The 25,063-nt window shown below is 48.2% G+C and overlaps 1 protein-coding gene across 11 annotated transcripts in view; it reads left to right on the top strand.

The window, feature by feature from the left end:
* ASCC2 (activating signal cointegrator 1 complex subunit 2) overlaps window positions 1-25,063 on the top strand; it is a 48,299-nt gene extending 23,236 nt beyond the window's left edge. For 10 of the 11 annotated variants that reach the window (XM_073313073.1, XM_073313079.1, XM_073313075.1 and 7 more), the window contains 9 exons: window positions 4,681-4,749; window positions 5,673-5,747; window positions 6,014-6,200; window positions 7,001-7,215; window positions 8,903-9,022; window positions 19,737-19,961; window positions 22,408-22,498; window positions 23,305-23,384; window positions 24,319-25,063. In XM_073313073.1, the coding sequence (XP_073169174.1) occupies window positions 4,681-4,749; window positions 5,673-5,747; window positions 6,014-6,200; window positions 7,001-7,215; window positions 8,903-9,022; window positions 19,737-19,961; window positions 22,408-22,498; window positions 23,305-23,384; window positions 24,319-24,490 (1,234 nt within the window). In that variant the 3' untranslated portion in view covers window positions 24,491-25,063. Of the gene's footprint in view, window positions 1-4,680; window positions 4,750-5,672; window positions 5,748-6,013; window positions 6,201-7,000; window positions 7,216-8,902; window positions 9,023-15,589; window positions 15,688-16,533; window positions 16,749-19,736; window positions 19,962-22,407; window positions 22,499-23,304; window positions 23,385-24,318 lie in introns of those variants that run through there. The other variant, XM_073313084.1, reaches the window with a different exon arrangement.

Consider the following 25,063-nt stretch of genomic DNA (forward strand, 5'->3'; position numbering starts at 1 on the left):
GTGTTCTCCGACTGGTTTTTGAATGTTATAATTCTTGACGTCTGACTTGTGTCCATTTATTCTTTTGCATAGAGATTGCCCGGTTCGGCCAATGTACAATGCAGAGGGGCATTGCTGGCACAGGATGGCATATATCACATTGGTAGATGTGCAGGTGAAAGAGCTTCTTATGGTGTGGCTGATGTGATTAGGTCTTATGATCATGTCCCTTGAATAGATATGTGGACAGAGTTGGCAACAGGCTTTGTCACATGGATAGGTTCCTGGGTTAGTATTTTTGTTGTATTCCTTTCCAAATACAACCAGATGGACATCATACCAAAAGGACTGAAGGTAAAAAATCCTTTACAATCTACATACCACACAGAGTATGCTGAGAGATTGTGCCACACACTCTCAAAGAAACTGCGGAACCACCTATCAACATCCCATACAGCAAATAGGGAAAGATTAAGAATGAGCTCTCAAAACTGCATAATCTCATAAAAAGCCAACCTTCCACACAAAGTTCCTCGTGATTGGACTTTACAAAAACTAGACAAGCCATTTACAGCACACACATTGCTTCTCTACAAAGGAAAAAGGACACTAAACTATCTAAACTACTATATGCCAAAAGGGGCCACAACAAGTGGTTCCCTTAACTCACCCAACAATATTGTTAATCTATCCAGCTATACTCTTAGCCCGGCAGAAGAGTCTGTCCTATCTTGGGGCCTGTCCTTCTGCCCCACGAACACGATACAGTTCTGTGGTGACCTGGAATCCTATTTTTGATGTCTCCGGCTCAAGGAATATTTCCAACACACCTCTGAACAGCACAGTAATCCACAGAAACCTTCCTACCAACACTACAAAAAGAAGGATTCTGTGTGGACTCCTCCTGAAGGTCAAAACAACAGACTGGACTTCTACATAGAGTACTTCCGCCAATGTGCACATGCTGAAATTGTGGAAAAGCAGCATCACTTGCCCCATAACCTCAGCCATGCAGAACACAATGTCATCTACAGCCTCGGGAACAACTTTGACATCGTAATCAAAAAAGCTGACAAAGAAGGTGCTGTCGTCATCATGAATAGGTCGGAATATGAACAAGAGGCTGCTAGGCAGCTCTCCAACACCACAATTCTACAGGCCATTACCCTCTGATCCCACTGAGGGTTACCAAAAGAAACTACACCATTTGCTCAAGAAACTCCCTGAAAAAGCACAGGAACAATCTGCACAGACACACCCCTAGAACCCCGACCTGGAAATCCTGGACGCCCCATCATCTCAGGCATTGGCACCCTAACAGCAGGATTGTCTGTCTATGTAGTCTCCCTCCTCAGACCCTGTGCTACCAGCACTCCCAGCTATCTTCGAGACACCACTGACTTCCTGAGGAAACTACAATCCATCGGTGATCTTCCAGAAAACTCCATCCTGGCCACTATGGATGTAGAAGCCCTCTACACCAACATTCCACACAAAGATGGACTACAAGCCGTCAGGAACAGTATCCCCGATAATGTCACGGCAAACCTGGTGTCTGAACTTTGTGACTTTGTCCTCACTCACAACTATTTCATGCTTGGGGACAATGTATACCTTCAGGCGACAATGTATACTGCTATGGGTACCCGCATGGCCCCACAGCATGCCAACATTTTTATGGCTGACTTAGAACAACGCTTCCTCAGCTCTTGTCCCCTAATGCCCCTACTTGCGCTACATTGATGACATCTTCATCATCTGGACCCATGGAAAAGAAGCCCTTGAGGAATTCCACCATGATTTCAACAATTTCCATCCCACCATCAACCTCAGCCTGGCCCAGTCCACACAAGAGATCCACTTCCTGGACACAAGAGATCCACTTCCTGGTGCTAATAAGCGATGGTCACATAAACACCACCCTATACCGGAAACCTACAGACTGCTATACTTACCTACATGCCTCCAGCTTTCATGCAGACCACACCACACGATCAATTGTCTACAGCCAAGCCCTAAGATACAACCACATTTGCTCCAACCCCTCAGACAGAGACAAACACCTACAAGATCTCTATCAAGCATTCTTAAAACTACAGTACCCACCTGCTGAAGTGAAGAAACAGATTGACAGAGCCAGAAGAATACCCAGAAGTCACCTACTCCAGGACAGGCCCAACAAAGAAAGTAACAGAATGCCACTAGCCGTCACCTTTTGCCCCCAACTAAAACCTCTCCAGCACATCATCAAGGATCTACAACGTATCCTGAAGGACGATCCCTCACTCTCACAGATCTTGGGAGACAGGCCAGTCCTCGCTTACAAACAGCCCCCTAATCTGAAACAAATACTCACCAGCAACCACACAACAAAAACACTAACCCAGGAACCTATCCTTGCAAGGAAGCTCGTTGCCAACTGTGTCCACATATCTATTCAAGGAACACCATCATAGGACCTAATCACATCAGCCACACCATAAGAGGCTTATTCACCTGCACATCTACCAATGTGATATATGCCAACATGTGCCAGCAATGCCCCTGTGCCATATACATTGGCCAAACCAGACAGTCTCTACGCAAAAGAATAAAGGGACACAAATCAGACATTCAAAAACCAGTTGGAGAACACTTCAACCTCCTTGGTCACTCAATTTCAGACCTGAAAGTCGCAATTCTCCAACAAAAAACCTTCCAAAACAGACTCCAACGAGAAACTGCAGAATTGGAATTAATTTGCAAACTGGACACGGTTAAATTAGACTTGAATAAAGACTGGGAGTGGATGGGTCATTACCCAAAGTAAAAACTATTTCCCCATGCTAATTTTCCCCTACTGTTACTCACACCTTCTTGTCAACTGTTTGAAATGGGCCATCCTAATTATGGCTACAAAAGTTTTTTTTTTCTCCTGCTGATAATAGCCCACCTTAATTGATTAGTCTCGCTACAGTTGGTATGGCCACACCCATTGTTTCATGTTCTCTGTGTATAATATCTTCCTACTGTATTTTCCACAGCATGCATCCAATGAAGTAGGTTTTAGCCCACAAAAGCTTATGCCCTAATAAATTCGTTAGTCTCTAAGGTGCCACAAGTACTCCTGTTTTTTTTTTTTTTTTTGCCGATACCGACTAACACGGCTACCCCTCTGAAAGGGGGGGTGAGTATCCTCATTTAACAGAAGGGGCAATTGAGGTACAGAGAGGTGAAGTGGCTTACTTAGGGCCATGTGTGCTGAGTCACGAGAAGGATCCAGACCCTGGGACTTTTAGGTCAGTGCCCTTTCCGCTGGACCATGCTGCCTCTATGCTGTTGGAATGAATGTTTGTAGACAACCTGCACCGAGCTGTTGATGTCACTGCAGCTCCTCTGATACTTGAATACTAACCCCAAATTATCATCAATACAATCTGTTCAAGGAGACGACATTCCGGTGGTTGAGGTGGAGCTGGGTTCAGTTCCCTGTGTGACCCTGGGCAAGTCACTTAGCCTCTCTGTGCCTCAGTTCCCATCTGCAGAACAGGGATAACAGTCCTGCCTTTCCTCAGAGGATAAGTGCGTTGAAGACTGTGAGTGCTCAGGCACAGTACTGTGGTAATGGTTGGGGGCCATATTAATACCTTAGAATTCAGGGGTTCTCAAACTTCATTGCACCGGGACCCCCTTCTGACAATAAAAATTACTACGCGACCCCAGGAGGGGGGACCGAAGCCTGAGCCCGCCTGAGTGCTGCTGCCCCAGGTGGGAGGGCCAAAGCCCCAGCCCCACCTCCTTAGGCGGGGGGACCAAAGCCGAAGTCCAACCTGAGCCTCGCTGCCCAGGGCTGAAGTCCTTGGGCTTTGGCTTTGGCCCCAGGCCCCAGCAAGTCTAAGCCAGCCTTGGTGACCCCATTAAAATGGGGTCGCAACCCACTTTGGGGTCCCGACCCACACTGCCTTAGGTAGATGGCAGCAACAGCAGCAAATGACAGAGCTGGGTAGTCTGGGCTGTCAGGAGCTGGGGTTATTGTGCAGGTGACACATCCTGCTTCTAGAGGGGTGTCTGTATGGCACCAATACACTGGCAGGAGCATTCTGGGAAGGGCGGCTTTCAGCCGTCACATCCGTTTGGCTCTGTGGTGATGCTCAAGGCACCGGCACCAAGTGGCGTTTGAGACTGTACAATAAAGTGGGCTTTGTTTGGCATATGCCCTCACACAGGTGAGCAAAAGAGAGATCACACATTGTCTGGGAGGTTCTGTGCCATAACCTTATATGGAAGGGTCAGTCTTGCAGGAATCTCAATGTACTTAGGAATATAAGTACCTGCCCCTCCCCTCCGCTCCCCACTCCGTTTTCACTTCTTTTAGGGCCACACACTGCAATCTCACTTGCCTTGCAGTATGGTTGCAATCCTATCAAAAGTCCTATTTCCTTAAGACCAAGTTCAGCTTGCTGAAATGGTCACTGAAGCCTCATGAGAAGGCTGGGTCAGTTTCATGATTTGCTGCTTTTTAAAACAAAAAGTCTCAAAAAATCCCACTGGAATGAAATCTGTTGAACAAGTGGGATTTGCTGTGGTGTAAGCGTGGTCCTCAGATGTGGCAAACATGGCTAGCAAGGCAGGTCACGGAGGTTCAGAAGGAGGAATGTGATGTTCTCAAAAGTACAGCTCGAAATTCAATTTCTCACTGTTCCATGGCGTCCTCTCTTACAGCTATGAGAATATTCAGCCCTTTATTGAAGAGTTTCTGCAGATCTTCACCTCAGTGCTTCAGGAGAGGAGGTAAATCCAAAAGAATGGGACCCAAAGGAGGAATAACTGTCCTCCCATATCTGTTCCCAGGACTAAAAGTGCGGAAGACATTGGTATATGAGGGACTTTGATGCATGTGGGAATTAGAAATCTTTCAGTCTAGCTAGGAAACGTTCTGTAAGAGAGAATTAGAACAATCTTTATTGTAGTGTTGCAGCGGATGCTGTGTGGTGCCAGAGGCTGTTATAATGCTTTGCACTTCTCCAGCACCTCTTGCTGTGGGCTCTCAAAGTGCTGTATGCATGTTAAGTATCGGGGGGAGCTGTGTCAGCAACAAGGAGTCGGGTGGCACCTTAAAGACTAACAGATTTATTTGAGCATAAGCTTTCGTGGGTAAAAACCCCACTTCTTCAGATGCAACAGATCTTTCTTCAGATCCCACTTCTTCAGATCCTTGTATGTATGTTAGTGAATTAACCATCATAGCTGCCTTGTCAGCTACCTTGTCAGACAATTATTTATCCCCAGTCTACAGATGGGGAAACCGAACCATAAATTTAAATGACTTGTCCAAGGACACACAATGAGTCAGTGGCAGAGATGGGAATCCAACCCAGATTTCCTAACTCCCCCAGGTCAGGTGTTTTAATCACAAAATTGTGCTCCTCTCTAACTGGGCATTGGGTCATTGGAGGGTCACAGCATCATGTTGAGGGTTATAATTGGCTATTGCGGTGCGGGGAGGTTGACTGGATTATGATGGAATGCAAAACTAGGCCTGGCGATAGACTCTGGAGTTTGTTTCTGGGTGTGAGATGAAGTGTCTGCAAGGTCGTGGGGTTCATGACTGCGTGCTGATGAGGTTACAGCAGTGCGTTAGGGTTTGCAGCAAGGGAGCCCTGCAGTTCATTCACTCCTCAGTTTGATTGATATACTTGCTTTTGTGTTTTCAGGTTTCTTCGTGACTATGATGAGCTGTTTCCTGTGGCAGACGATGTGAGTCTGCTTCAGCAGGCATCCTCTGCCTTGTATCCTTTTCTCTCTGCTGGTGGACACTGCACTGTGTTTTAAAAATCTGGTGGATGTTGTTAGCCCTGTCTACATTGGCGCACTCACACTTGCTACCTCTGATTAAGCTGCACCCGTGCCAGTAATGGTGGGGAAGCTGTTAGAAAAAGCCTAGTGTAGGCACAGATTTGGAGTCTTCAAAGAGCACATAACTACTCACATGTGGTGTCTGAACAGGTGCATCTGGACTAGAGCACAGAGAAATGCCCTTAATGCAGTCTTGTAGGGATGACACCCGGACAGCATATATCCTCCAAGCAGTGGAAAGTGCCTGGGAAGGTGTGGAGAGGAGAAAAACACCAGTCATTAAAAGCCCACCTCCACCAATGGTACCTGATGGAGCTTCAGCGATGGTGGAAAATGCTCCTAAGGACTCAGAAGGGCTTGATGGTGCATACCACTTGGAGTATGATGTGAGTATGGAGCTGCGTGGACAGGAAGGGTAATGGTTCTCCCCCACCGTCTCTACTTAACTGATTGTGCCTTGGTGGGGCGAGGAGTCTTGTTTGTTTCTTGGCTCTTGGGCAATGGCTGTATTCCAAATCCAAATGGACGAATCAAAACTGAATTGCTCCCACCTGTTCAATGCAGCATGGTGAATAAGCTCGGTAATGAGACAAACTGGGTTCTACTTTTGGCTCTGCCACTGGCCTTGGACAGATTGCTTAATTCCTTTTGTCTTGGGTTTCCTATCAACGTAATCCACCTAGTACTCATACAGCTCCCATCACTGACATATCTGAGCCCTTGAGTTGCTTGTAAAGCATTTTGAAGCTATAATGCATCATATACCTGTTAATATTATTTGAGGAAAAGATGCTGTAAAATATCCCAGCTCTCTCTGATTCAAAGAGCAGCATACCTAATTCTCAAAAATAAAAGGAGTACTTGTGGCACCTTAGAGACTAACCAATTTATTTGGATGCACAGTATGCATCCGATGAAGTGAGCTGTAGCTCACGAAAGCTCATGCTCAAATAAATTGGTTAGTCTCTAAGGTGCCACAAGTACTCCTTTTCTTTTTGCGAATACAGACTAACACGGCTGTTACTCTGATACCTAATTTTGTACTTGATGGACTCTGCCTAGGGCCCCATTTGGATTCTATTCTCATAACCCTAACTGCTCTCCTTCCCGGTTTCCATGCACACATGGCCTCTCTGTATTGTGATCCCTTTTCAGTAATTCCACCCCTTATGTTTGGTATGTACAGTGTGCTGGAGCAACTGCAGCACCCGCTGCCAAGGTCTCAGGGGTGGAGTTGGATTCTTTGATTTCTCAAGTGAAAGATCTGCTGCCTGACCTAGGGGAAGGCTTCATATTGGCCTGCCTGGAGGAGCACAGCTACAGTGTAGAGCAGGTGATCCACAACATCCTGGAGGATAGGCTGGTACCATCCCTGGACAAACTGGAGCGAACAATGCCAAGGTGGGCATGAGGTTTTAGTATGTTTGGTGCTGTTTTATTTCCAGTTGTGGGTTGTTAAAGGGACTGTTCTGCGTGATGGTTACTAACCACCCTGTGCCTGGGAAAAGGAATGAGCGGATGTTTCCCTCGGCAGGTAGCTGCAGTGCTAGCCGCCCAGTTCTGTCCTGCCTCTTCCCCGGTTTCCCTGCAGAGGCCAGAGGTTTTTCCACCCTGAGTTGTTGTACAACAGAGGCTGGGTCGTGTGTTGTGAAGAGACACACAGGATTGTCCACTGGACACTAAAATGAGACCTGTCAAAATCACGTGGTGGGAGACAATAGCTTAGCCCTGTACTAGGCAATAGTGCTGCCACTCTTCTATACAGCAAACCCCCAATCCATTACCTGCAAACGTTACTGATCGGCTGCAGATGGCCATAGTATGGTCCTTCATGAGTAAAATCCCACCAGTCCTGCACGAAGGGAGTATCTTCAAAGAAACTAATTCAAGTGGAATTCACCCTGCAGGGCAGAGTAGTTAAATTGTAAGGTACTAGAATTGTTCTCTGTGCAGAAATTGAATTTTAACCAAGGAGAAATTACAATTCAAATCCACTTTTATCAGAGTCCACAGAGCTGCCTAGCCTCTGCTGCCTTCTGGATGTTGCATGTGGGGGCTTAGGAATCATCCTCAGCAAGGGAACCCGCTTGGTTTTAGCTGCCTTTGCAGCTATAGAATATGCATGTACAGTTTCCAGCCGTGGTTCAGGATGTGAATGGTACGCTATGCCCAGTCATGCTCCAGAAAGGCATTAGCTGACTGGGTCTGGTAGGTCATTCAGCAGTGATGCAGTTTAAAAAAAAATGCAACCCTTATCAGAACAGTGATTATATAAAATGGTGGTTTTGTACATAACACCTTGCTTTTTATTCTCTTTTAATCAGATCTGCTGACTTTTCTGGCACAAACTACTTTGTATTTCTATTAGCACTGCAGAGCTAACACGGTTATGGGAGACTGGGTGGATTCTGTTTTGTCTCATGCATCATCAACAAAATTGTCAGCTAAGCGGCAAAGGCAGAATTGTAATTCCTGGTGATCTTAGAACAGAGCGCAGCTGAGTTTTTTCAGATTCCAGGCTAAGTATACAGCACCAGAAAAAATAAATGTAAAGATAATCCTCTTTTGACTTGTAAATTGAACAAATTTAATCTGGAAATATTTGAGACAGAATGAATATGGAACCATAGGGAGACCTACCTTCTGAAACCATCCTTAACAAATTATTGGGATCTCCTCCAAAGTGTAGCCCAATACATACATACAGTGTTGACTTTACCAAGTCACTTTGCTGAGCATAAGCATGCTTCAGTATTGAATACTCCAGCTTTGTACATTCTTAAAAGAAGGATTTTCTCCCTTTGCTTTCTCCTAAATGGGTTTGAGCCTCCCCATGGAGATCAGCCACATGGTTTGAGACTTCTATTCTAGACCAACATAGTATTGGATGTTACACTGGGGCTGTGAAACAGAAAATGACTGGAGCTATTGCAATCTGATGCCGTTCAGTTTTGTACTTTGTGCTGCTATGTATGGTTAAGGGATTGATGGAGTAATGGAAATCATGGCAAGAATGCACATCGACTGAGAGAATGTGGCCCTTCTTAGCTTTATCTTAGCGGCTTCTGTTGTGTCTCCTTTCTGACAGGCAGGTGAAGACAGAACCAACCCCTCTGGTTACTTCTCGATACAACATCTTCCAGGACGATGAGTTTGATATATTCAGCAGGGACTCAGTGGACATGTCCCGGGTACAAAAAGGCAGGAGGTGCGTATCACAGCTACAATCAGTTCTTTTGGACAGGGTGGGATAAAAGTCCATGGACTTACAGCAACAAATTTGATTAAGAAAATCCCATTGCAGTCCTTTGACAGTATATTTGTATGTCTGAGGCCAACTGGTAAAGTTATTTTCCTGATCACTTGTCCACAAGCAGCTAAGGCTAGAGATTTAGTTGGTTTTAACAAGAAAACATCATTGTCCCAATTTTTGGGCTGTGATCTCATTCTCGCTAGGAAATTAAAATGAAATAGTGCTGTGGCCTTTTTCTCTATTCAGCTTGTACCGTTTAACACTACAGCGCCATACTGCTTTTAACATCTGACTATGGTTTGGACTTTTATGTTTTCTTTTCTTTTCTCCATAAATTGCAAGGCCACTACTGTCACCAGTCTGAGCTCTGTGAGTCAGAAATGAGGCTAGGTAAAATTTGTTTCAAATTCAAGTACAAATATCAATAATGTCCATCTGGTTTGAAATCTAGCTCCGATAACACAATCTCAGTAATCTAGTTCCTCCACTAGGAGTTCCTGCCTCTGTTTCTCACATTGCTTAGCATGCAGTGCTGTGTCATGTACTTTGTTTGTTCAACCCAGTGCTTTTGGTATTGCCCTCCGTTGATTCAGGTTGTTGGGGATTTTCGCCTCAAAAGCCCAACAGAGTGGATCGATGCGTTCAAGGCATTATTCAAACATTTCTTTTAAATCAACCAAGCCTGTGTGTGGACCTGTCTTTAGATCTATACATAGCTGGGGAATGAACGATCGATTTGTAAATTAAACCGTCTGGCTGTGGCAGCATCAGCTAAGTTTGCAGCTCCAAGACTGTAACAAAGTCTTGGAGGAAAGGTGGGTATGCTAATATCTTTTATTGGAGGAAAGTCAGTTCCCTCCTTAAGTCCAATCAGACTGGGATTTGCAGCAGCAAGTAATCAAATTTATAGCTTCTTTTACTACAAATCCTACTCTGGCTTGGCTGTGTCAAGCTGTCCTGCATATAACAATCTGCTCTTTATACTCAAGAGAGTGAGGACCAACCTCAGGGCAGACTGTTAAGAACCAGGGCACAAACTCCAAATTGGCTGAGTTCTACACTTCAATTTCACCAACCAGTTATCAGATGTAAACTCCTCAGGCTCTATAACAGCCTAAACATAAAGTCACAGACAGTCCCCTTGCTGCCAGGTAAGACTACCTTTGTGATAGATGGTCCCTTGCACCAAGTATCACAGCAATATGTAGGGCAGGTCCACACTTAAAATGCTGCATCAGTGCAGCTGCAGCACTTAAGTGAAGATGCTCCTACACCAATGGGAGAGCGTCTCCCGTTGTCATAGTTAATCCACCTCCCCGAGAAGCGGTAGCTATGTTGATGGGAGAAGCTCTTCCATTTGACATAGCGCTGTCTACGTGGTGGTGGGTGGGTTTAGGTCAGTATAAGTATGTCACGCAGACTGTGGATATTTCACACCCCTGAACGACCTAGTTATAATGCTATAGGTCTGTAGTATTGACCTGGCCTTAGGCTGCTCCCAGTCCCAAAGGACCAATTGCTTACCTCAGGTCAATTGCATCTTAGATCTCACACCAAAGACAACACTCATAGTCCATCCTATAATAAACTATATACGGATTTAAGAAAAAAGGAAACATGAGAGTTATTTAAAAGGTTTCAAGCAGGGGAACATAGGTGCACACAAACACAGGTGCACACAAATTAGTTCCAATCTTAAGTTTCAAAAAGTAGTAGAAGCTTCTATAATAAGCAAGATCTCTGCGTTCTTTAGGGCTGACCCATGCTGGGCATTGTGGTTCTTTTGTTGATGCCTAGTAATCCTTGCCTGCCCCCTGCCCTCTCCTCAAGTCACAGCAGCAGAAGTTAGGGGGTTTTATTCCCTTCCCCCGTCTGCTTTGAGCTGCTGCTTCCAGCGATGAACTCAGCTGGTGGGAGGAATTTACTTGCGAGACTCATCTTCCTGAAGCGGGAAGGGTGGAGAGTAAACAGCAAAGTTGTTGGTTCTGGTTTAACATTCCCCTCTGATCTGCTGGTGTCAGTGGGCCTTCCTTGCGGGGCAGGACAGACCACCCTCTCTTGCAGACCAGCATTTCACACTAATCAGTGTCTCTCTTCTGTCTGAGACAAGGTGAGTAAGAAGTGGTCCAATATAAGGTATTACGTCACCCACCATGTCTCTCTAATATCCTGGGACTGACATGGCTACAACTACATCTCTCCTGTCTGGTGACTTACACAGTTATCAAGGCTTACAGTGCAAATGCTCAAATATTACCTTCCAATCTGGGATACAGATGTTATAAGTGAGTCCAGCTATGTATTGGTCAGTATTGAAGCGTGAGGATCTTGGCCTTAGTTGGCACCTGATCTGCCAGCATCACAGGCTGTCAAACGAAATTGTTGCTTGCCTCGCTGGCCAAAATACCTACCTTTGAACTGTCTCACTACAGCTGGAAAATCCCCAGACTCAGGTTATGTCTGTGCTTGTACCATTACAGCAGCACAGCTGCAGTGGTGGTTTAAGTGTAGACATTTCCAGCAGTTGACAAGAATGTGTGAGGAACAGCGGCCGGAGGGAGGGAAGGGGGGAATAGTTTTACTTTGTGTAATGACCCAGCCACTCCCAGTCTCTATTCAAGCCTAAGTTAATTGTATCCAGTTTGCAAATTAATTCCAATTCAGCAGTCTCTCGCTGGAGTCTGTTTTTGAAGTTTTTTTTGTTGAAGAATTGCACCTTTAGGTCTGTAATCGCGTGACCAGAGAGATTGAAGTGTTCTCCGACTTGGTTTTTGAATGTTATAATTTGTGACGTCTGATTTGTGTCCATTGATTCTTTTACATAGAGACTGTCCAGTTTGGCCAGTGTACATGGCAGAGGGGCATTGCTGGCACATGATGGCGTATATCACCTTGGTAGATGTGCAGGTGAACGAGCCTCTGATAGTGTGGCTGATGTGATTAGGCCCTATGGTGGTGTCCCCTGAATAGTATGTGGACACAGTTAGCAACGGGCTTCGTTGCAAGGATAGGTTAGTGGTTCTGTTGTGTGGTATGTGGTTGCTGGTGAGTATTTGGTTCAGGTTGGGGGGCTGTCTGTAAGCGAGGACTGGCCTGTCTCCCAAGATCTGTGAGAGTGATGAGTTGTCCTTCAGGATACATTGTAGATCCTTGATGATGTGTTGGAGAAGTTTTAGTTGGGGGCTGAAGGTGATGGCTAGTGGCGTTCTGTTACTTTCTTTGTTGGGCCTGTCCTGGAGTAGGTGACTTCTGGGTACTCTTCTGGCTCTGTCAATCTGTTTCTTCACTTCAGCAGGTGGGTATTGTAGTTGTAAGAACGCTTGATAGAGATCTTGTCGGTGTTTGTCTCTGTCTGAGGGGTTGAAGCAAATGCGGTTGTATCGCAGAGCTTGGCTGTAGACAGTGGATCGTGTGGTGTGGTCTGGATGAAGGCTGGAGGCATGTAGGTAGGTGTTAGGGGGCTTATTCCTTCACCCACTTACTTCCCTGGTCCTTCTCACATGAACAGAGAGCAACAATACCCGAAGTCCAAAGGTGCAAACAATTCGATGTTTATTGGGGTGAACTTCCAGCAAGCATGATTCCAGTTTCCTTCCTTAGTATCCTCCTTCCCAGCTCTGACACCACAGAGCCTTACACCTGTGTCCCTGTTCCCATTCCTACCCTTAGCCAAACATGATTCCAACTTCCTTACTCCCATTCCCTGTTCCCATTTCCCCCTTTAGCAAAACATGATTCCAATTTTCTTACCCCCATTCCCTGTTCCCATCTCCCATGCCCATGCTCACCCACACCCACACCCCAGTCACTTCCTCATTGACTACAGATTATATAGTAAAACTTGAGTTCTGCTTAGCTATACCTTAACCAATCATTTTCCTGAAATTTAACTAACCAATCCTAACATATTGTAACATGATTATGTAACCAATTATATCCCACCACCTCAATTAGTTTACACCCAGCAAAATTAATTATACAGCAGACAGGAACAATCACAGAACCAGACAGAGATTATACAGACAAACAACAGCAAAGTGGGAACTATAATGACAAAACAATACAGAAGTGAGGATTTCACATCCCAGCTATTGATAAGTGAGTTCTTGCCAGACAGGATGCTATCAAACTAAGTTTCCTTTTACATTTTCTAGGCACTTCCCTTTCTCTGGAGGCGATAGGCATTATCAGGACAGGATTGTATCCTAACAGCCGAATAGCTCCTTATTTCAATGTGACTAGTTTGGGATGTGAGGAGGTGACCGGTCGCTTCCCAGCTTATGGCTGCCTCTGCTGCTTAGCCAAAGGCCTTAGCCTAAGAACAGGGCCTCAGACTGTCACAGTAAGAGAAGGCCCTTACACCAGCAGACAGTGATTTTGATTCTTTCTTTTATACCTCTATCACTAGCCAAGTGATAAGAATACACCTAAATTCTTAGAGTACAGGCCTTTACAGACAGGCCTGAATATCTATATCCTAACATAGCGGTCAGTAGGTTTCCGGTATAGGGTGGTGTTTATGTAACCATCGTTTATTAGCACTGTAGTGTCCAGGAAGTGGATCTCTTGTGTGGACTGGTCCAGGCTGAGGTTGGTGGTGGGATGAAAATTGTTGAAATCATGGTGAAATTCCTCAAGGGTTTCTTTTCCATGGGTCCAAATGATGAAGATGTCATCAGTGTAGCACGAGTAGGGGCATTAGGGGAGGAGAGCTGAGGAAGTGCTGTTCTAAGTCAGCCATAAAAATGTTGGCATACTGTGGGGCCATGCAGGTACCCATAGCAGTGCCGCTGATTTGAAGGTATACATTGTCCCTAAATATGAAATAGTTATGGGTGAGGACACAGTCACAAAGTTCAGCCACCAGGTTTGCTGTGACATTATCGGGGATACTGTTCTGACGGTTTGTAGTCCATCTTTGTGTGGAATGTTGATGTAGAGGGTTTCTTAATCCACAGTGGCCAGGATGGTGTTTTCAGGAAGATCACTGATGGATTGTAGTTTCCTCAGGAAGTCAGTGGTGTCTCAAAGATAGCTGGGAGTGCTGGTAGCGTAGGGCCTGAGGAGGGAGACTACATAGACAGACAATCCTGCTGTCAGGGTGCCAATGCCTGAGATGATGGGGCGCCCAGGATTTCCAGGTTTATGGATCTTGGGTAGCAGATAGACCTTACCTGATCACTCTCGTTTCAGTGTGTGTGGTAACACCCATTGTTTCATGTTCTCTGTGTATATAAATCTCCCCACTGTATTTTCCACTGAATGCATCCGATGAAGTGAGCTGTAGCTCACGAAAGCTTATGTTCAAATACATTTGTTAGTCTCTAAGGTGCCACAAGCCCTTCTTTTCTTTTAACTTTTTAGTGTGGACCTGGCCCCAGGTTATCCCCCATCCCTCCCATCCCCATTCACCACATTCCACTGATCAGAGCACCAACAGACATCACATGCATGTGAGACTCAGCAATGCTCTATGTCTTCTCCCAAACCATTCCCTGCTGGCTGACCTCAGCTATGCCAGTGGACACCAACCGGTTGATCGCAATTGACTGGTTGATCCTAGAGGATCTCGCAGTCGATCGTGATCTCTGGTGGTGCAGCGGGGCGGCACTAAGGCAGGGTCCCTGCCCACCCTGGCACCACGCCACTCCTGGAAGCAGCAGCAGCCGCCAGCGCGGCCCCAGGGGCGGCGAGGCAGGGGTCTCCCTCTGCGCGCTGCTCCTGCCTGCAAGCACCGCCCACCCAGCTCCCATTGGCTGGGAAAAGGGAGCTGTGGCGGCGGTGCTTGTAGAGGGGGAAGCGGGCGGAGCGATGTGCCCCCCCGCCCCACCAGGGGCCCAGGGGTGTGTTGGTCCCTTCCAGGAGCAGTGTGGGGCCAGGGTAGGCAGGGACCCTGCCTCAGCTCCAGCCATGCTGCACCACTGACCAGGAGTCGCCGGAGTTAAGTGCTGCCCGGTGGGAGGCTGCACCCCAGCCCTGAGCCCTCTCCCAGAGCCAGCACCCCATATACCCTCCTGCACCATGAACCCCCTCCTGCATGCCAAGCCCTAGCCCTGACACCCCTCCCAGAGCCAGCACCCTGTACTCCCTCCTACACCCCAACCCTCTGCCCCAGCCCGGAGCCCCTCCTGCACTCAAACTCCCTCCCAGAGCTTGCACCCCTCACCCCCTCCTGCACCCCAACTTCTTGCCCCAGGCTCAGCCCAGAGCCCCCTCCTACATTGCGAACCCCTTGGCCTCGGCCCCAGCCCACAGCCCGCATCCCCTCCCAAACCCCTATCCCAGCCTGGTGAAAGTGAGTGAGTGTGGGGGGGAGCGAGTGACTGAGAGAGGCAGGGATGGAGTGAGCGGGGGCATGGCATCGGGGAAGGGGCGGGGTAGATCCTGGGTTGCCCTTAAATTCAAAAAGTGATCTTGGGTGTAAAAAGTTTGGAGACCACTGAGCTAGAGCCATTCTTTTCCCACCTGTTTGTCAGCACACGTCTTTTGCTCAACTCAGCCCCTTCACCCTCCACCTTGCAGAGACAGCTCAGATCTCTTGTGCCCTGCTGCTCCTTTGGTTCCCCATGTTGCTGTGGCCATCACTCTGCTCTCCTGGCTGTGTCTTCACTACAAAATAGGTGTGTTTTTTAGATCAGTTAAGCTAAGGCTGGGAGTTTATCACGGAGGGCATGGATTCCTTGACTTTCCATGACCTCCATGACTTCTGCAGCAGCCGGTGTGCCTGGCTCCGGGGCAGCTTAGGCAGCCCTTGCGCCGGGTGCACTGGCCACTGCTGGGGCAGTCTCGGGCCCCTGTGCCCCGCATCTCTTCCCCACAGCTGAGTTTGGGTGTGGGGGGGAGGGGGTTGGGGCAGGGTGAGGCAGGCGCTCGGTGGCTCCCTGGAAGCGGCGACATCCCCCTCGCTCAGCTGCTCAGCAGAGGCGTGGCCAGGTAGCTCTGTGCGCTGCCTCTGCCCAGAGCTTCGCAGCTCCCATTGGCCGTGGTTCCCCTGCCCCCTGCCCCCTCCCAAACCCAAACTCTACTGCTACTGGGGTGGGGGGGAGAGGAGGCGCAGAGCCAGGTAGGGAGCCTCGCAGCCCCGCCAACTTTCGCCCCCCCAGCACCAGCGCGGGTCCTGGGCCACGCACCGCCACCTACGTCTCACCCCCAAACAGCTGGACCGCCCTCCCAAGGGGCCCGTGGGCAAACCCCCCCCCCCCCCAAGTTTTTTTCACTGGCGTTTTTAGTAAAAGACATGGACAGGTCATGGGCTGTGAATTTTTGTTTACTGCCCATGATGTGTCGGTGACTTTTACTAAAAATATCCATGACTAAAACGAAGCCTTCGTTATAGCCCTTTTGATGTAAAATCCAAGTGAAGGTAGCTTTTGGTAGCTAGTTGGGCTCACCCATATACCCTCCACCTAGGGTTGACCTTGGCTTGGTACGTCAAGGTAAGAAATACAATGTCTTGTCTTCACTAGGAATTTATATCGAGATAGCTGTTTTGATGCCAAAACCATGCCTGTTTCGTGGTGAAGACATCCTCTGCCTCCCCTGTTCTCCTTGACTTGCAGGCAGAAAACTTGATACTTGCCCAGGCTTCTGAGCAATAGGGTTTCCTCCAGCCTCATCTGAGGCCTGATTTGGGTCTCAAAGATCTCTACTCTTTTTGCCTCCCTCCTTAAAACCAGAGAGATGTAAGTGTGGTGCTTGCTCTTTATCTTATTAGAGTTCTGTTGTTGTTGTTTAACATGATATTGCACCTGAAGACCACAACCTGGCTGGGCCCCATTGTACTAGTTCAAGGGTGGGCAAACTTTTGGCATGAGGGTCACATTGGGGAATAGAAACTGTGTGGCGGGCCAAGAATGCTCACAACATTGGGGTTGGGGGGCGGGGGGCCGGGTACAGGCTCTGGGGTGGGGCTGGGAATGAGGAGTTTGGGGTGCAGGAAGGTGCTCCAGGCTGGGATCGAGGGGTTTGGAGAGTGGGAGGGGGATCAGGGCTGGGGCAGGGGTTTGGAGCGTGGGGAGAGGCTCAGGGGGTGCAGGCTCTGAGTGGCGTTTACCTCAAGCAGCTCCCGGAAGCAGTGGCATGTCCCTTCTCCAACTCCTATGCGGAGGCACAGCCAGGCGACTCTGTGTGCTGCCCCGTCTGCAGGCACCGCCCCTGCAGGTCCCATTGGAGCGTGTAGGAGCTGGCGTGGGGCTATGCTGCGACTTCTGGGAGCTGTATGGTGCAGCCCCAACCCGGCCCCGACTGTAGCAGGGCCGAGCCGTGACGTTGATGAGAAAGCTGCTAGTCGCTCAGGCTGTTACCCCAGGGTGGATGGGGACTTCCAGCTAAAGCCTGGTTGCCCCCTGGGCTCCTGGCTCCCCGCTCCCAGACGGGCTGTGCCCTCCCAGCTCTTTGCTGGGAGCCCAGCTACACTGAGGCTCCCTGCTGGGAACCTGGCAGCTGTCTAGGCTCCAGGCACAGAGCTCATCGGTGGGAGCCCGGGTGGCTGTCTTACTCCCGGCGGGGAACTGAGAGCCTGGGGGGCAGCTGGGGTCCCAGTGGGGAGCAGAGAGCTGAGAGCCCAAGGCAGGACAGCTAGGCATCCAGCGGGGAGCTGTGAGCACAGGGGGGCAGCTGGGGTCCCAGCGAGGAGCTGCTTGTGGAATTGAGAGCCCAGGCTCTCAGCCCTTCTTAAGTTGCTGGAAGCACTCCTGGTGAGGATGTGTACGGACAGAAGGAGGGCAGTGTGGACATGAACCACCACAGTAATTACTGTAGTGGTTGTAAGTTGACCTATGTTAGGCATGGTCCACACTTAAAGGTTAGGTCAACATAGCTATCTTAGTCAGGGGTGTGAAAAACCAGCCCCGGACCGATACAGCTATGCCAGTCTAAGCCCTATGGTAGATGCAGCTCTGCCGACTGAAGAATGGGTATGTTGATGGAGCGGACTTGGTTCGGGGAGGTGGCGTTGCTACACCGGGGGAAAACCCCCTTCCGCTGGTGTACGGTGTCATGGTAGTATAGAGAGGCGGACACAGCTCTGTCAGCCTTGTTCACTTCAGTGCAGCTTTGTTGCAAAGCCATCAGGTCGTCTCAACAGGAAACAATTCCCGAATGCCTAGTCAGCCTCGTTGCTGAAAACCAGCAGGAGCTCCTAGCCCATCCTGCACGGTACACGTGAGTAAAGCAGAACATTTGCAGGGTCATTTCGAATTGATTGTAACTAAATTTAAGCACAGCAACAGAAACAGCGGTAGAAGCAGTGACTCATGGAGTAAGGGGAAGCAAACATTATCTAATTTGGGGATCCTGAATAGGAATGGAATTGATGGTCAGGGCAGAGGATGGCTTTCCCTACGTTTGCAAGAATGTCACAGGAACCTGGCAATTCTTGATATACCTGTTCATCAGACAGGTTCTTCCACTAGTAATATGAAGAGACTATGCAGATTCTGAATAAATTCTGGATTCAGATGTGAATTCCTCCTCAGGCTTTGGGAGCTGCAGGTTGTCCTGAGTAGACTGAGAAAGGGATTTCCCCATAAGTCTGCAGTAAGTTCTCATATGTGGTTTACAACCTCAGCATCACAAGGTCTTGATCACTGTACAGGATCAGTGGGTGCTCAGCATGTCCGAAAATCCAGCGTGAGGTATCAGGTCCCCGTGCAACTGAGGCATGCTAAATCAATGGCTGTATTTGAATATTGGCTGTACCTCTGTGTCTTGATTTCCCTGTCTAGAATATAGGTCTAACGCTAATATTACTTGCCTCACAGGGGTTGGATGAGGCTTAATTGATGGGTATATAAGTGATTTGAGATATTTAGATGAAGTGCAGTAGGAATGCAAAGTGGTGTTATTGTGGGGCTCTGATTTCCTGGCTGAGGCAGATCTCCCTGCTTGGTGGTTTTTTCTGCTGTCCTTTCCCCTCTGAATCCTGCTTTTCTAGCCCCTGTTTAGTGCAATACTCATAATCTCTCTGTGTAACCTTGTGCGCTCCTCATCTGTTTGTTTGTATGCAGCGGCTTTCTCTCATCCTACGCTTAGGTTGGAGGCTTTTTGACTTGAGGGAGTGTACAGCACCTAGTACAGAAGCAGTGCTGAGCCCTGATTTGTGCCTTTGGGCGCTACTACAATGCAGATACCTCACCACCATGAACCAGCGCTGCTGTAGCCTAGTGCTAAAGGGCACCATGCACCTGGACATGCTGCCACTCAGCTGCGACAGGTTCCAGGCCCTGACCACCTGTAGTTAGTCATGGTCCATGGTACTTTTGGGGAGAGTTTGGTCCTGGTCCAGCTAGAGTAATTGCATTTGGCTATTCTTAAAATCTCCTCTGCAGTCTCCGCCAGAGGTGGCAATCTCCATTCCTGTTCTGACCTGTTGCACAATCTTGCTGGGTGCTGTTGAACAGCGGTTGTGTTCAAACCAGAAGTGGCTGTTTTCGTTAGTGGGTCAAATAATCCTTTTGCATCTCCAGTACTTACCTCAGGAGGGGAAGCAGTGAGGCTTATGTTTGTGAGCTTCTTTGAGATGAAAGGTGCTAGAGCAGGATGAATAAAATGTAATCACCAGATGGTGCTTAAATTTCCATTTATTTAGAGTTGCTCTTTACAGCTAGATTTTTTTAAACTGCCTTTATTTCTTTCTGCGCCCCCCCCCCCCCCCCCCCCCGCCATGCAGGAAGGACAAAGATACGACAAAAAGTTTACTGAATGACAAGCGCCTGATAGCTGAGCAGAAGGAACGCTACAGCCAGTACAGTGTGATCGTAGAGGAGGTCCCTGAGCAGGAGGGGGAAGCCCAGTTCTATAGGGTTGACTATGAGGATGAATACGACGACACCTATGACGGCAACCAGGTGGGGGCGAACGATGCTGACTCAGATGATGAGCTGATCAGTAGGAGGTGGGTACAGCATCTTTGGCCAGCAAGAAGAGGATGGTTGGTATGTCCTGTAAGCCATGTGTCTGCACACTGGCACAGAGCCTGGGTGAAAATGCATGTCCTGCACAGAGGTCTCCACTGCCCATGCTTCTGCTCTCACCCCAGACAGAGGGGCTCAGAGACACCTCTCTGCTCTTTCTGCTCCCAGCCTGGAGGAGGGGTTTCTGGGTCTCCCCTTTCCCCTGCTGGCCAGGAAGCTTCTCCCAGCCATGGGAACAGGGAGTTGTCATGCTCCCCCTTCCTCCTGTACCCCTTCCCTCTCTCCATGTGTGGAACCAAATGCTGCCGGAGCTCAGTTTTAAAACCCGAGCGGGAGGCTTTGCTCAGAGAGGTTAAGCTTGCACTGAGAAAGTCCTTCACTCTGCACACAGAGGGGAACGCTGGTCATTGGGGACAGAGGGTGTGAATTGGCCTCTTATAGCTGTTTCTCCCCCCACCTCAAGGCAGAAAAGCCGTTGGGCAAACAGTAAGAAAAAGCTGGCCCCTGTTCTTGCTTGTTTGGCAATTCCTTGGGCACAGGCTCTTCTGTGATCTAGTGATTAGAGCATGCAACTGAGAGTTCTGGGCTCCACTCCACTGACTCGGCATGTGACCATGACCTCTCTGTGCCTCAGTCTCTCCATCTGCAAAATAGAGCTAATACTGAGCTGGCTCCCAGGGTTGTGAGGGTTAGCTGAGGTTTGGAACTGCAAAACATTAATTCTAAGAGCGTGGCTAGAGATGCGTTGGGAAAAGGAATGAGATTTTGACAGACAACCAAGTATGCACACCCACTCTTTCTCCCTATATCTCCATCTTTTGGAAGCTGTAAGCTTAACATTTCTCTGTGATTTACAGAGTAATTTTCCATCCAAAACAGCATTTTCAGGAAGCAGGAATTGTAAGATGTTAACAGACAGAGCTAACCCCATTTAAAAACAAAATATTGCTCTTCTCTACTTCTTTCTTCTTTTGGAATCTTCCTAAAGAGTTCTAGAGACTTGAATAAAAACTTTCTTACAGTTCACCTGTAACACCTTGGGGCTTGGTCTTCAGAAGTTGTGAGCACCCACCCTTCCCACTGGCTTTTCTGGGCGGTCTGAGGGTGCTCAGCATTCTGAAAATCAGGCCTGGGCGTCTGACATAAAACCAAGGCTCTTGTGCTTTTGGTTGTAAGTTTTAATTTCCTCAGTGACACGACCACAGATTTAAAATCAAATGGAATCCTTTAGAAGAACTACATTGGAGGCAGAAATAAGGGGATAGTTTTTCTCTTCTTCGCTCCAGGCCCTTTGCACCGCTTGAGATGTGCCAAGGGGCCATAAAGCCAGTGGGTTTTCTCCTGTGTGAAGGACTCCCCAGCGGGCGCAGTGCCGGCATAATGGGTGCAACTGAGGATCAGTGGGATAACCTCTGACCAATCGCAGCAGTTTTAAAGTGGGGACTGTTTTGAGCAGATACCTGATTTTAATATGGTGGCACATAAGGTGAGCTGATATGCCTACATACAACCCCCAGCCCCATCGCTGTCTGTGTGCTGAGGTCTAGAGAGAATTAACCATCAAATGCCATTGCTCTTTGCACAATGCTTTCTGGGTGGTCTCCTAGAGGAAGGCATGTTTTCTTTTGTGCAGCTCTGTTGTCCCTTGCATGTCTCAAGTCTTTTCTGCCTTTCTCCTCTCCCTTGCAATTTACCCAGTGCATGAAATGCCATCCTATCCCTGCCTCGAGGTGGCACTGGATAGTAAGTGTTTTAAGCTCCCTTTTTAATTTAGATTTGACAGATGTGAAAAGAACATTCCACAGGGAACTGAAGATGTGCATGTATAAAAAGGGAGAACTAAACAAAATACACAGCCCCAAATTCAACCTGGGGTAGTGTTGCTGCCTGTCCAGGTTTTCCCAGGATCATCCCTTTTCTGAGACAGCTGTCCCAAGAAATCTGTAAGGGAGCTCAGTACACACAGCCAGCTGGCCAGTTTTATGGCCTCAGGATCATCCTGGATGTCTGGATTTTTTGTACATCAGAGGTGGTGCCTGGGGGAGATCTCCATTGACCTCTGTGGAATGACAGTCGGGCTGCATCAGTGTATATGATCCTACAGGTGATGAAGTATTAAATATGAAATCAAGGATACACGTTCCACTAAGATACTTTTCCCTAGTAGTCTATATTCACCAATTGCAGATCTCCCGGAAGTCATTGGAACATGGCAAATTTGTCATTGGCTGCTCTCTTTCTTTCTAGATTTGCTAATTCTTGCTAACACTTGCTTTACAAATTAGGCAGGTCCATAAAAGCTGTGGATTTTACTTCTTGAAAGAACTGCCCTTCTGTAATTCAGAAGTGTCTTTAAAATATTCTAGTATCAGAATTGCCCAGATGAAATAGTACTGAATCTTTCACCTTTCTCTCTCAAATTCCCAGGCCATTTACCATCCCTCAAGTCCTGAGACCCAAAGGACAAGAGGAGGAGGAGGAGGAGGAAGTGGAGGAGACTGAAAAGGAAACAACAAAGGTTACTAGCTTAATTTGTAGGCTGATGGGAATTGGCACTAAGTTCTATTGTGTGCCCTGTCTATTTCACCTGTTGAAGCCCTGACCAGTAACAGTGTGGAAAGGGTTTCCTTTTCCAGAACATGAATCTGTTCGCATAGCATTGAGGCAGCTCTGCTTTTCTGGACTGTGAAGTGTCCCCCGAGTACAATTGCCCACAGCCTCCCCACCTAGGCATGTCACATGACTCTTACTCCTTGGAGAGGTGTGCATGTATCTCTGGAAGAGAGGACAGTGTGTGTGGGGCAGAGGGGAGGATCATTAAGGCTCTATTATTTTTATGGTTGTCATGGATTTAATGGAAATGGGGGGGGAGGGATAGCTCAGTGGTTTGAGCATTGGCCTGCTAAACCCAGGATTGTGAGTTCAATCCTTGAGGGGGCCATTTAGGGATCTGGGGCAAAAATTGGGGATTGGTCCTGCTTTGAGCTGGGGGTTGGACTAGATGATCTCCTGAGGTCCCTTCCAACCCTGATATTCTATGATTTGGCTGTGATGGCAGGGGGGAGACCCTAAAATCTCAGTGAAAACACTTGCAATTCAAATTTTTGGATGCTTTCACTTTGATTAATTTGGCATCTCACTTCAGTCGCTCCGTCACTGATCCTGGGGGACTACTTGGCTGTAATTAATAACTTCAGCTGAGGGATGCGGGGGACTCTCCCCACACCAGATAGCCACAAGAAGTCAGGCTTGTGTAGCTCCCCAAGTCATGCTGAATGCTGGTAAGACGATAATGAGATTAAAGACTTTATTTCCATCCCACAGCAGGACCATTTTGTGCAGGACCCAGCAGTGCTGAGGGAGAGAGCTGAAGCCAGACGGATGACTTACCTTGCAAGGAAAGGGTAAGACGGAATCCCTCTCCATGGGTGAATCGTGGCTCCATTGAAGCCAGTGGGAAAACACTCCGACTGTTGCACCTGGTCAGAATATTCCTGTCTGCCCAGGGCTCCAGCCACAATGGTATGTTGCATCTTGAGTTGACGAGAAGCTCCAGGTCTTAGGCTATGTCTACACTGCACTTTCATCATTAAAACTTTTGTCACTCAGGAGTGTGAAAAGAACAAACCAACCCCGAATAACAAAAGGTTTAATGGCAAAAGCGCCGTTGTGGGCAGCGCTCTGTGGGTGGGAGACGCTCTCCCGCCGCTGAAGCTGCCGCCTGTCGTCAGGAGAGCGGCTCCACGACGTGCCGTACGATGGCCGTGCTGCAGTGACTCAGCCATGCTGTGGTGAGGGGTTCAGGGTACACGTGGCCTCAGACCGTCCATCTTTTGAAAAAGTTGTTGGGAGTGACACATTTCCAACACCTTACTCAGCTTCCGCTTCGCTGCCTAGAGTGCAGCTACACCAAGTGGCAGGGATGCCTGGCAAGTCCCCTCGCTGGCATAGCAATGCTGCTGCTGCAGTTATATGGGGGAAGGGAGAGCAGGAACCTGCATAAGATTAGTAAGATTTTGGGGTACAGGAGCTTTCTAGATCCTCAGTAACTACCACAGGGGATGTCTGGACAGTACAAGGCTTCAGTGCAATATCTGGCTGGCTGCTGGCATGCTAAAAGCAGGAAGAGTGAGCTGTCATCATATGGCTGGTGGATAATGTTCAGATACTATAGAAGCGCTGCATAGCTCACTCATCAGGGGAGATGGCTGGGTGGATGGACTCCCCTCAGGTGTGCTCTCCCCACAGGATCCTTTGTCTTAGAAGGAGAAATTAGAGTTGTGATCCTGTGTGCCTTGTGCAGAACTTGTGTGATTCCCATTTTTATCTATACTTCAGGTACAAGTATGACAACACCCCGGCTGTTGTAGGGAATGTCAAGGGGCATGGACAGAGCCGGGATACAGTCCAGGAGCGAAAGAAGAAGGAAGCCAACAAAGGGGCAAGAGCTAATCATAACCGCCGAGTCATGGCTGACAGGAAACGGAACAAAGGCATGATTCCTTCGTGAGGGACTCTTAGCCCAAAGCATTGCGTTGGATTCAGGCCTTCACTTCTGAGGGCCTCCTGATCTTAAGTTACGGTGCAATACCCAGCCCTTCAATGTTAACTGGGATCACCCAGCCCTTCGGAGAGCTTTCCGTTTACAAATAGGAACTGCCCCTCAGGCAGGCTTGCTGCTGTGCTAGTTGTCAATACAGCTAATGCAGCAACCGCCATTCAGGATTTTTTAAAACTATTTGTAATGATTCTGTGAGAACTTTATTTTCATATAAGAAACACCCCCCCCACCCCCACCCCCCCAACTGCCTGGGGCATCCACTCAGCACAGCTAGGAGCACTTAGAATGAGCACTACGACTGGCAATGAGGTTTGCCTGCACCATTAGCTACAGCTGCCCACTCCACACACGTTGCCTTATCCTGCAGGAGACTCATGGGATGCATAGAAACCAACGCACAACAGCCCATTCCTGTTGCCGACAAAGCCCTAGGAGTTCAGCTGTATGGTGATGTACTTTAAATTCCTCTCCCTCCAGCGAGAAATGTGTATAAAAACATGCAGATAAAGAATTTGAATCTTT

The sequence above is a fragment of the Lepidochelys kempii genome, chromosome 15 (assembly GCF_965140265.1).
Source record: "Lepidochelys kempii isolate rLepKem1 chromosome 15, rLepKem1.hap2, whole genome shotgun sequence".
Lineage (NCBI taxonomy): Eukaryota > Metazoa > Chordata > Testudines > Cheloniidae > Lepidochelys > Lepidochelys kempii.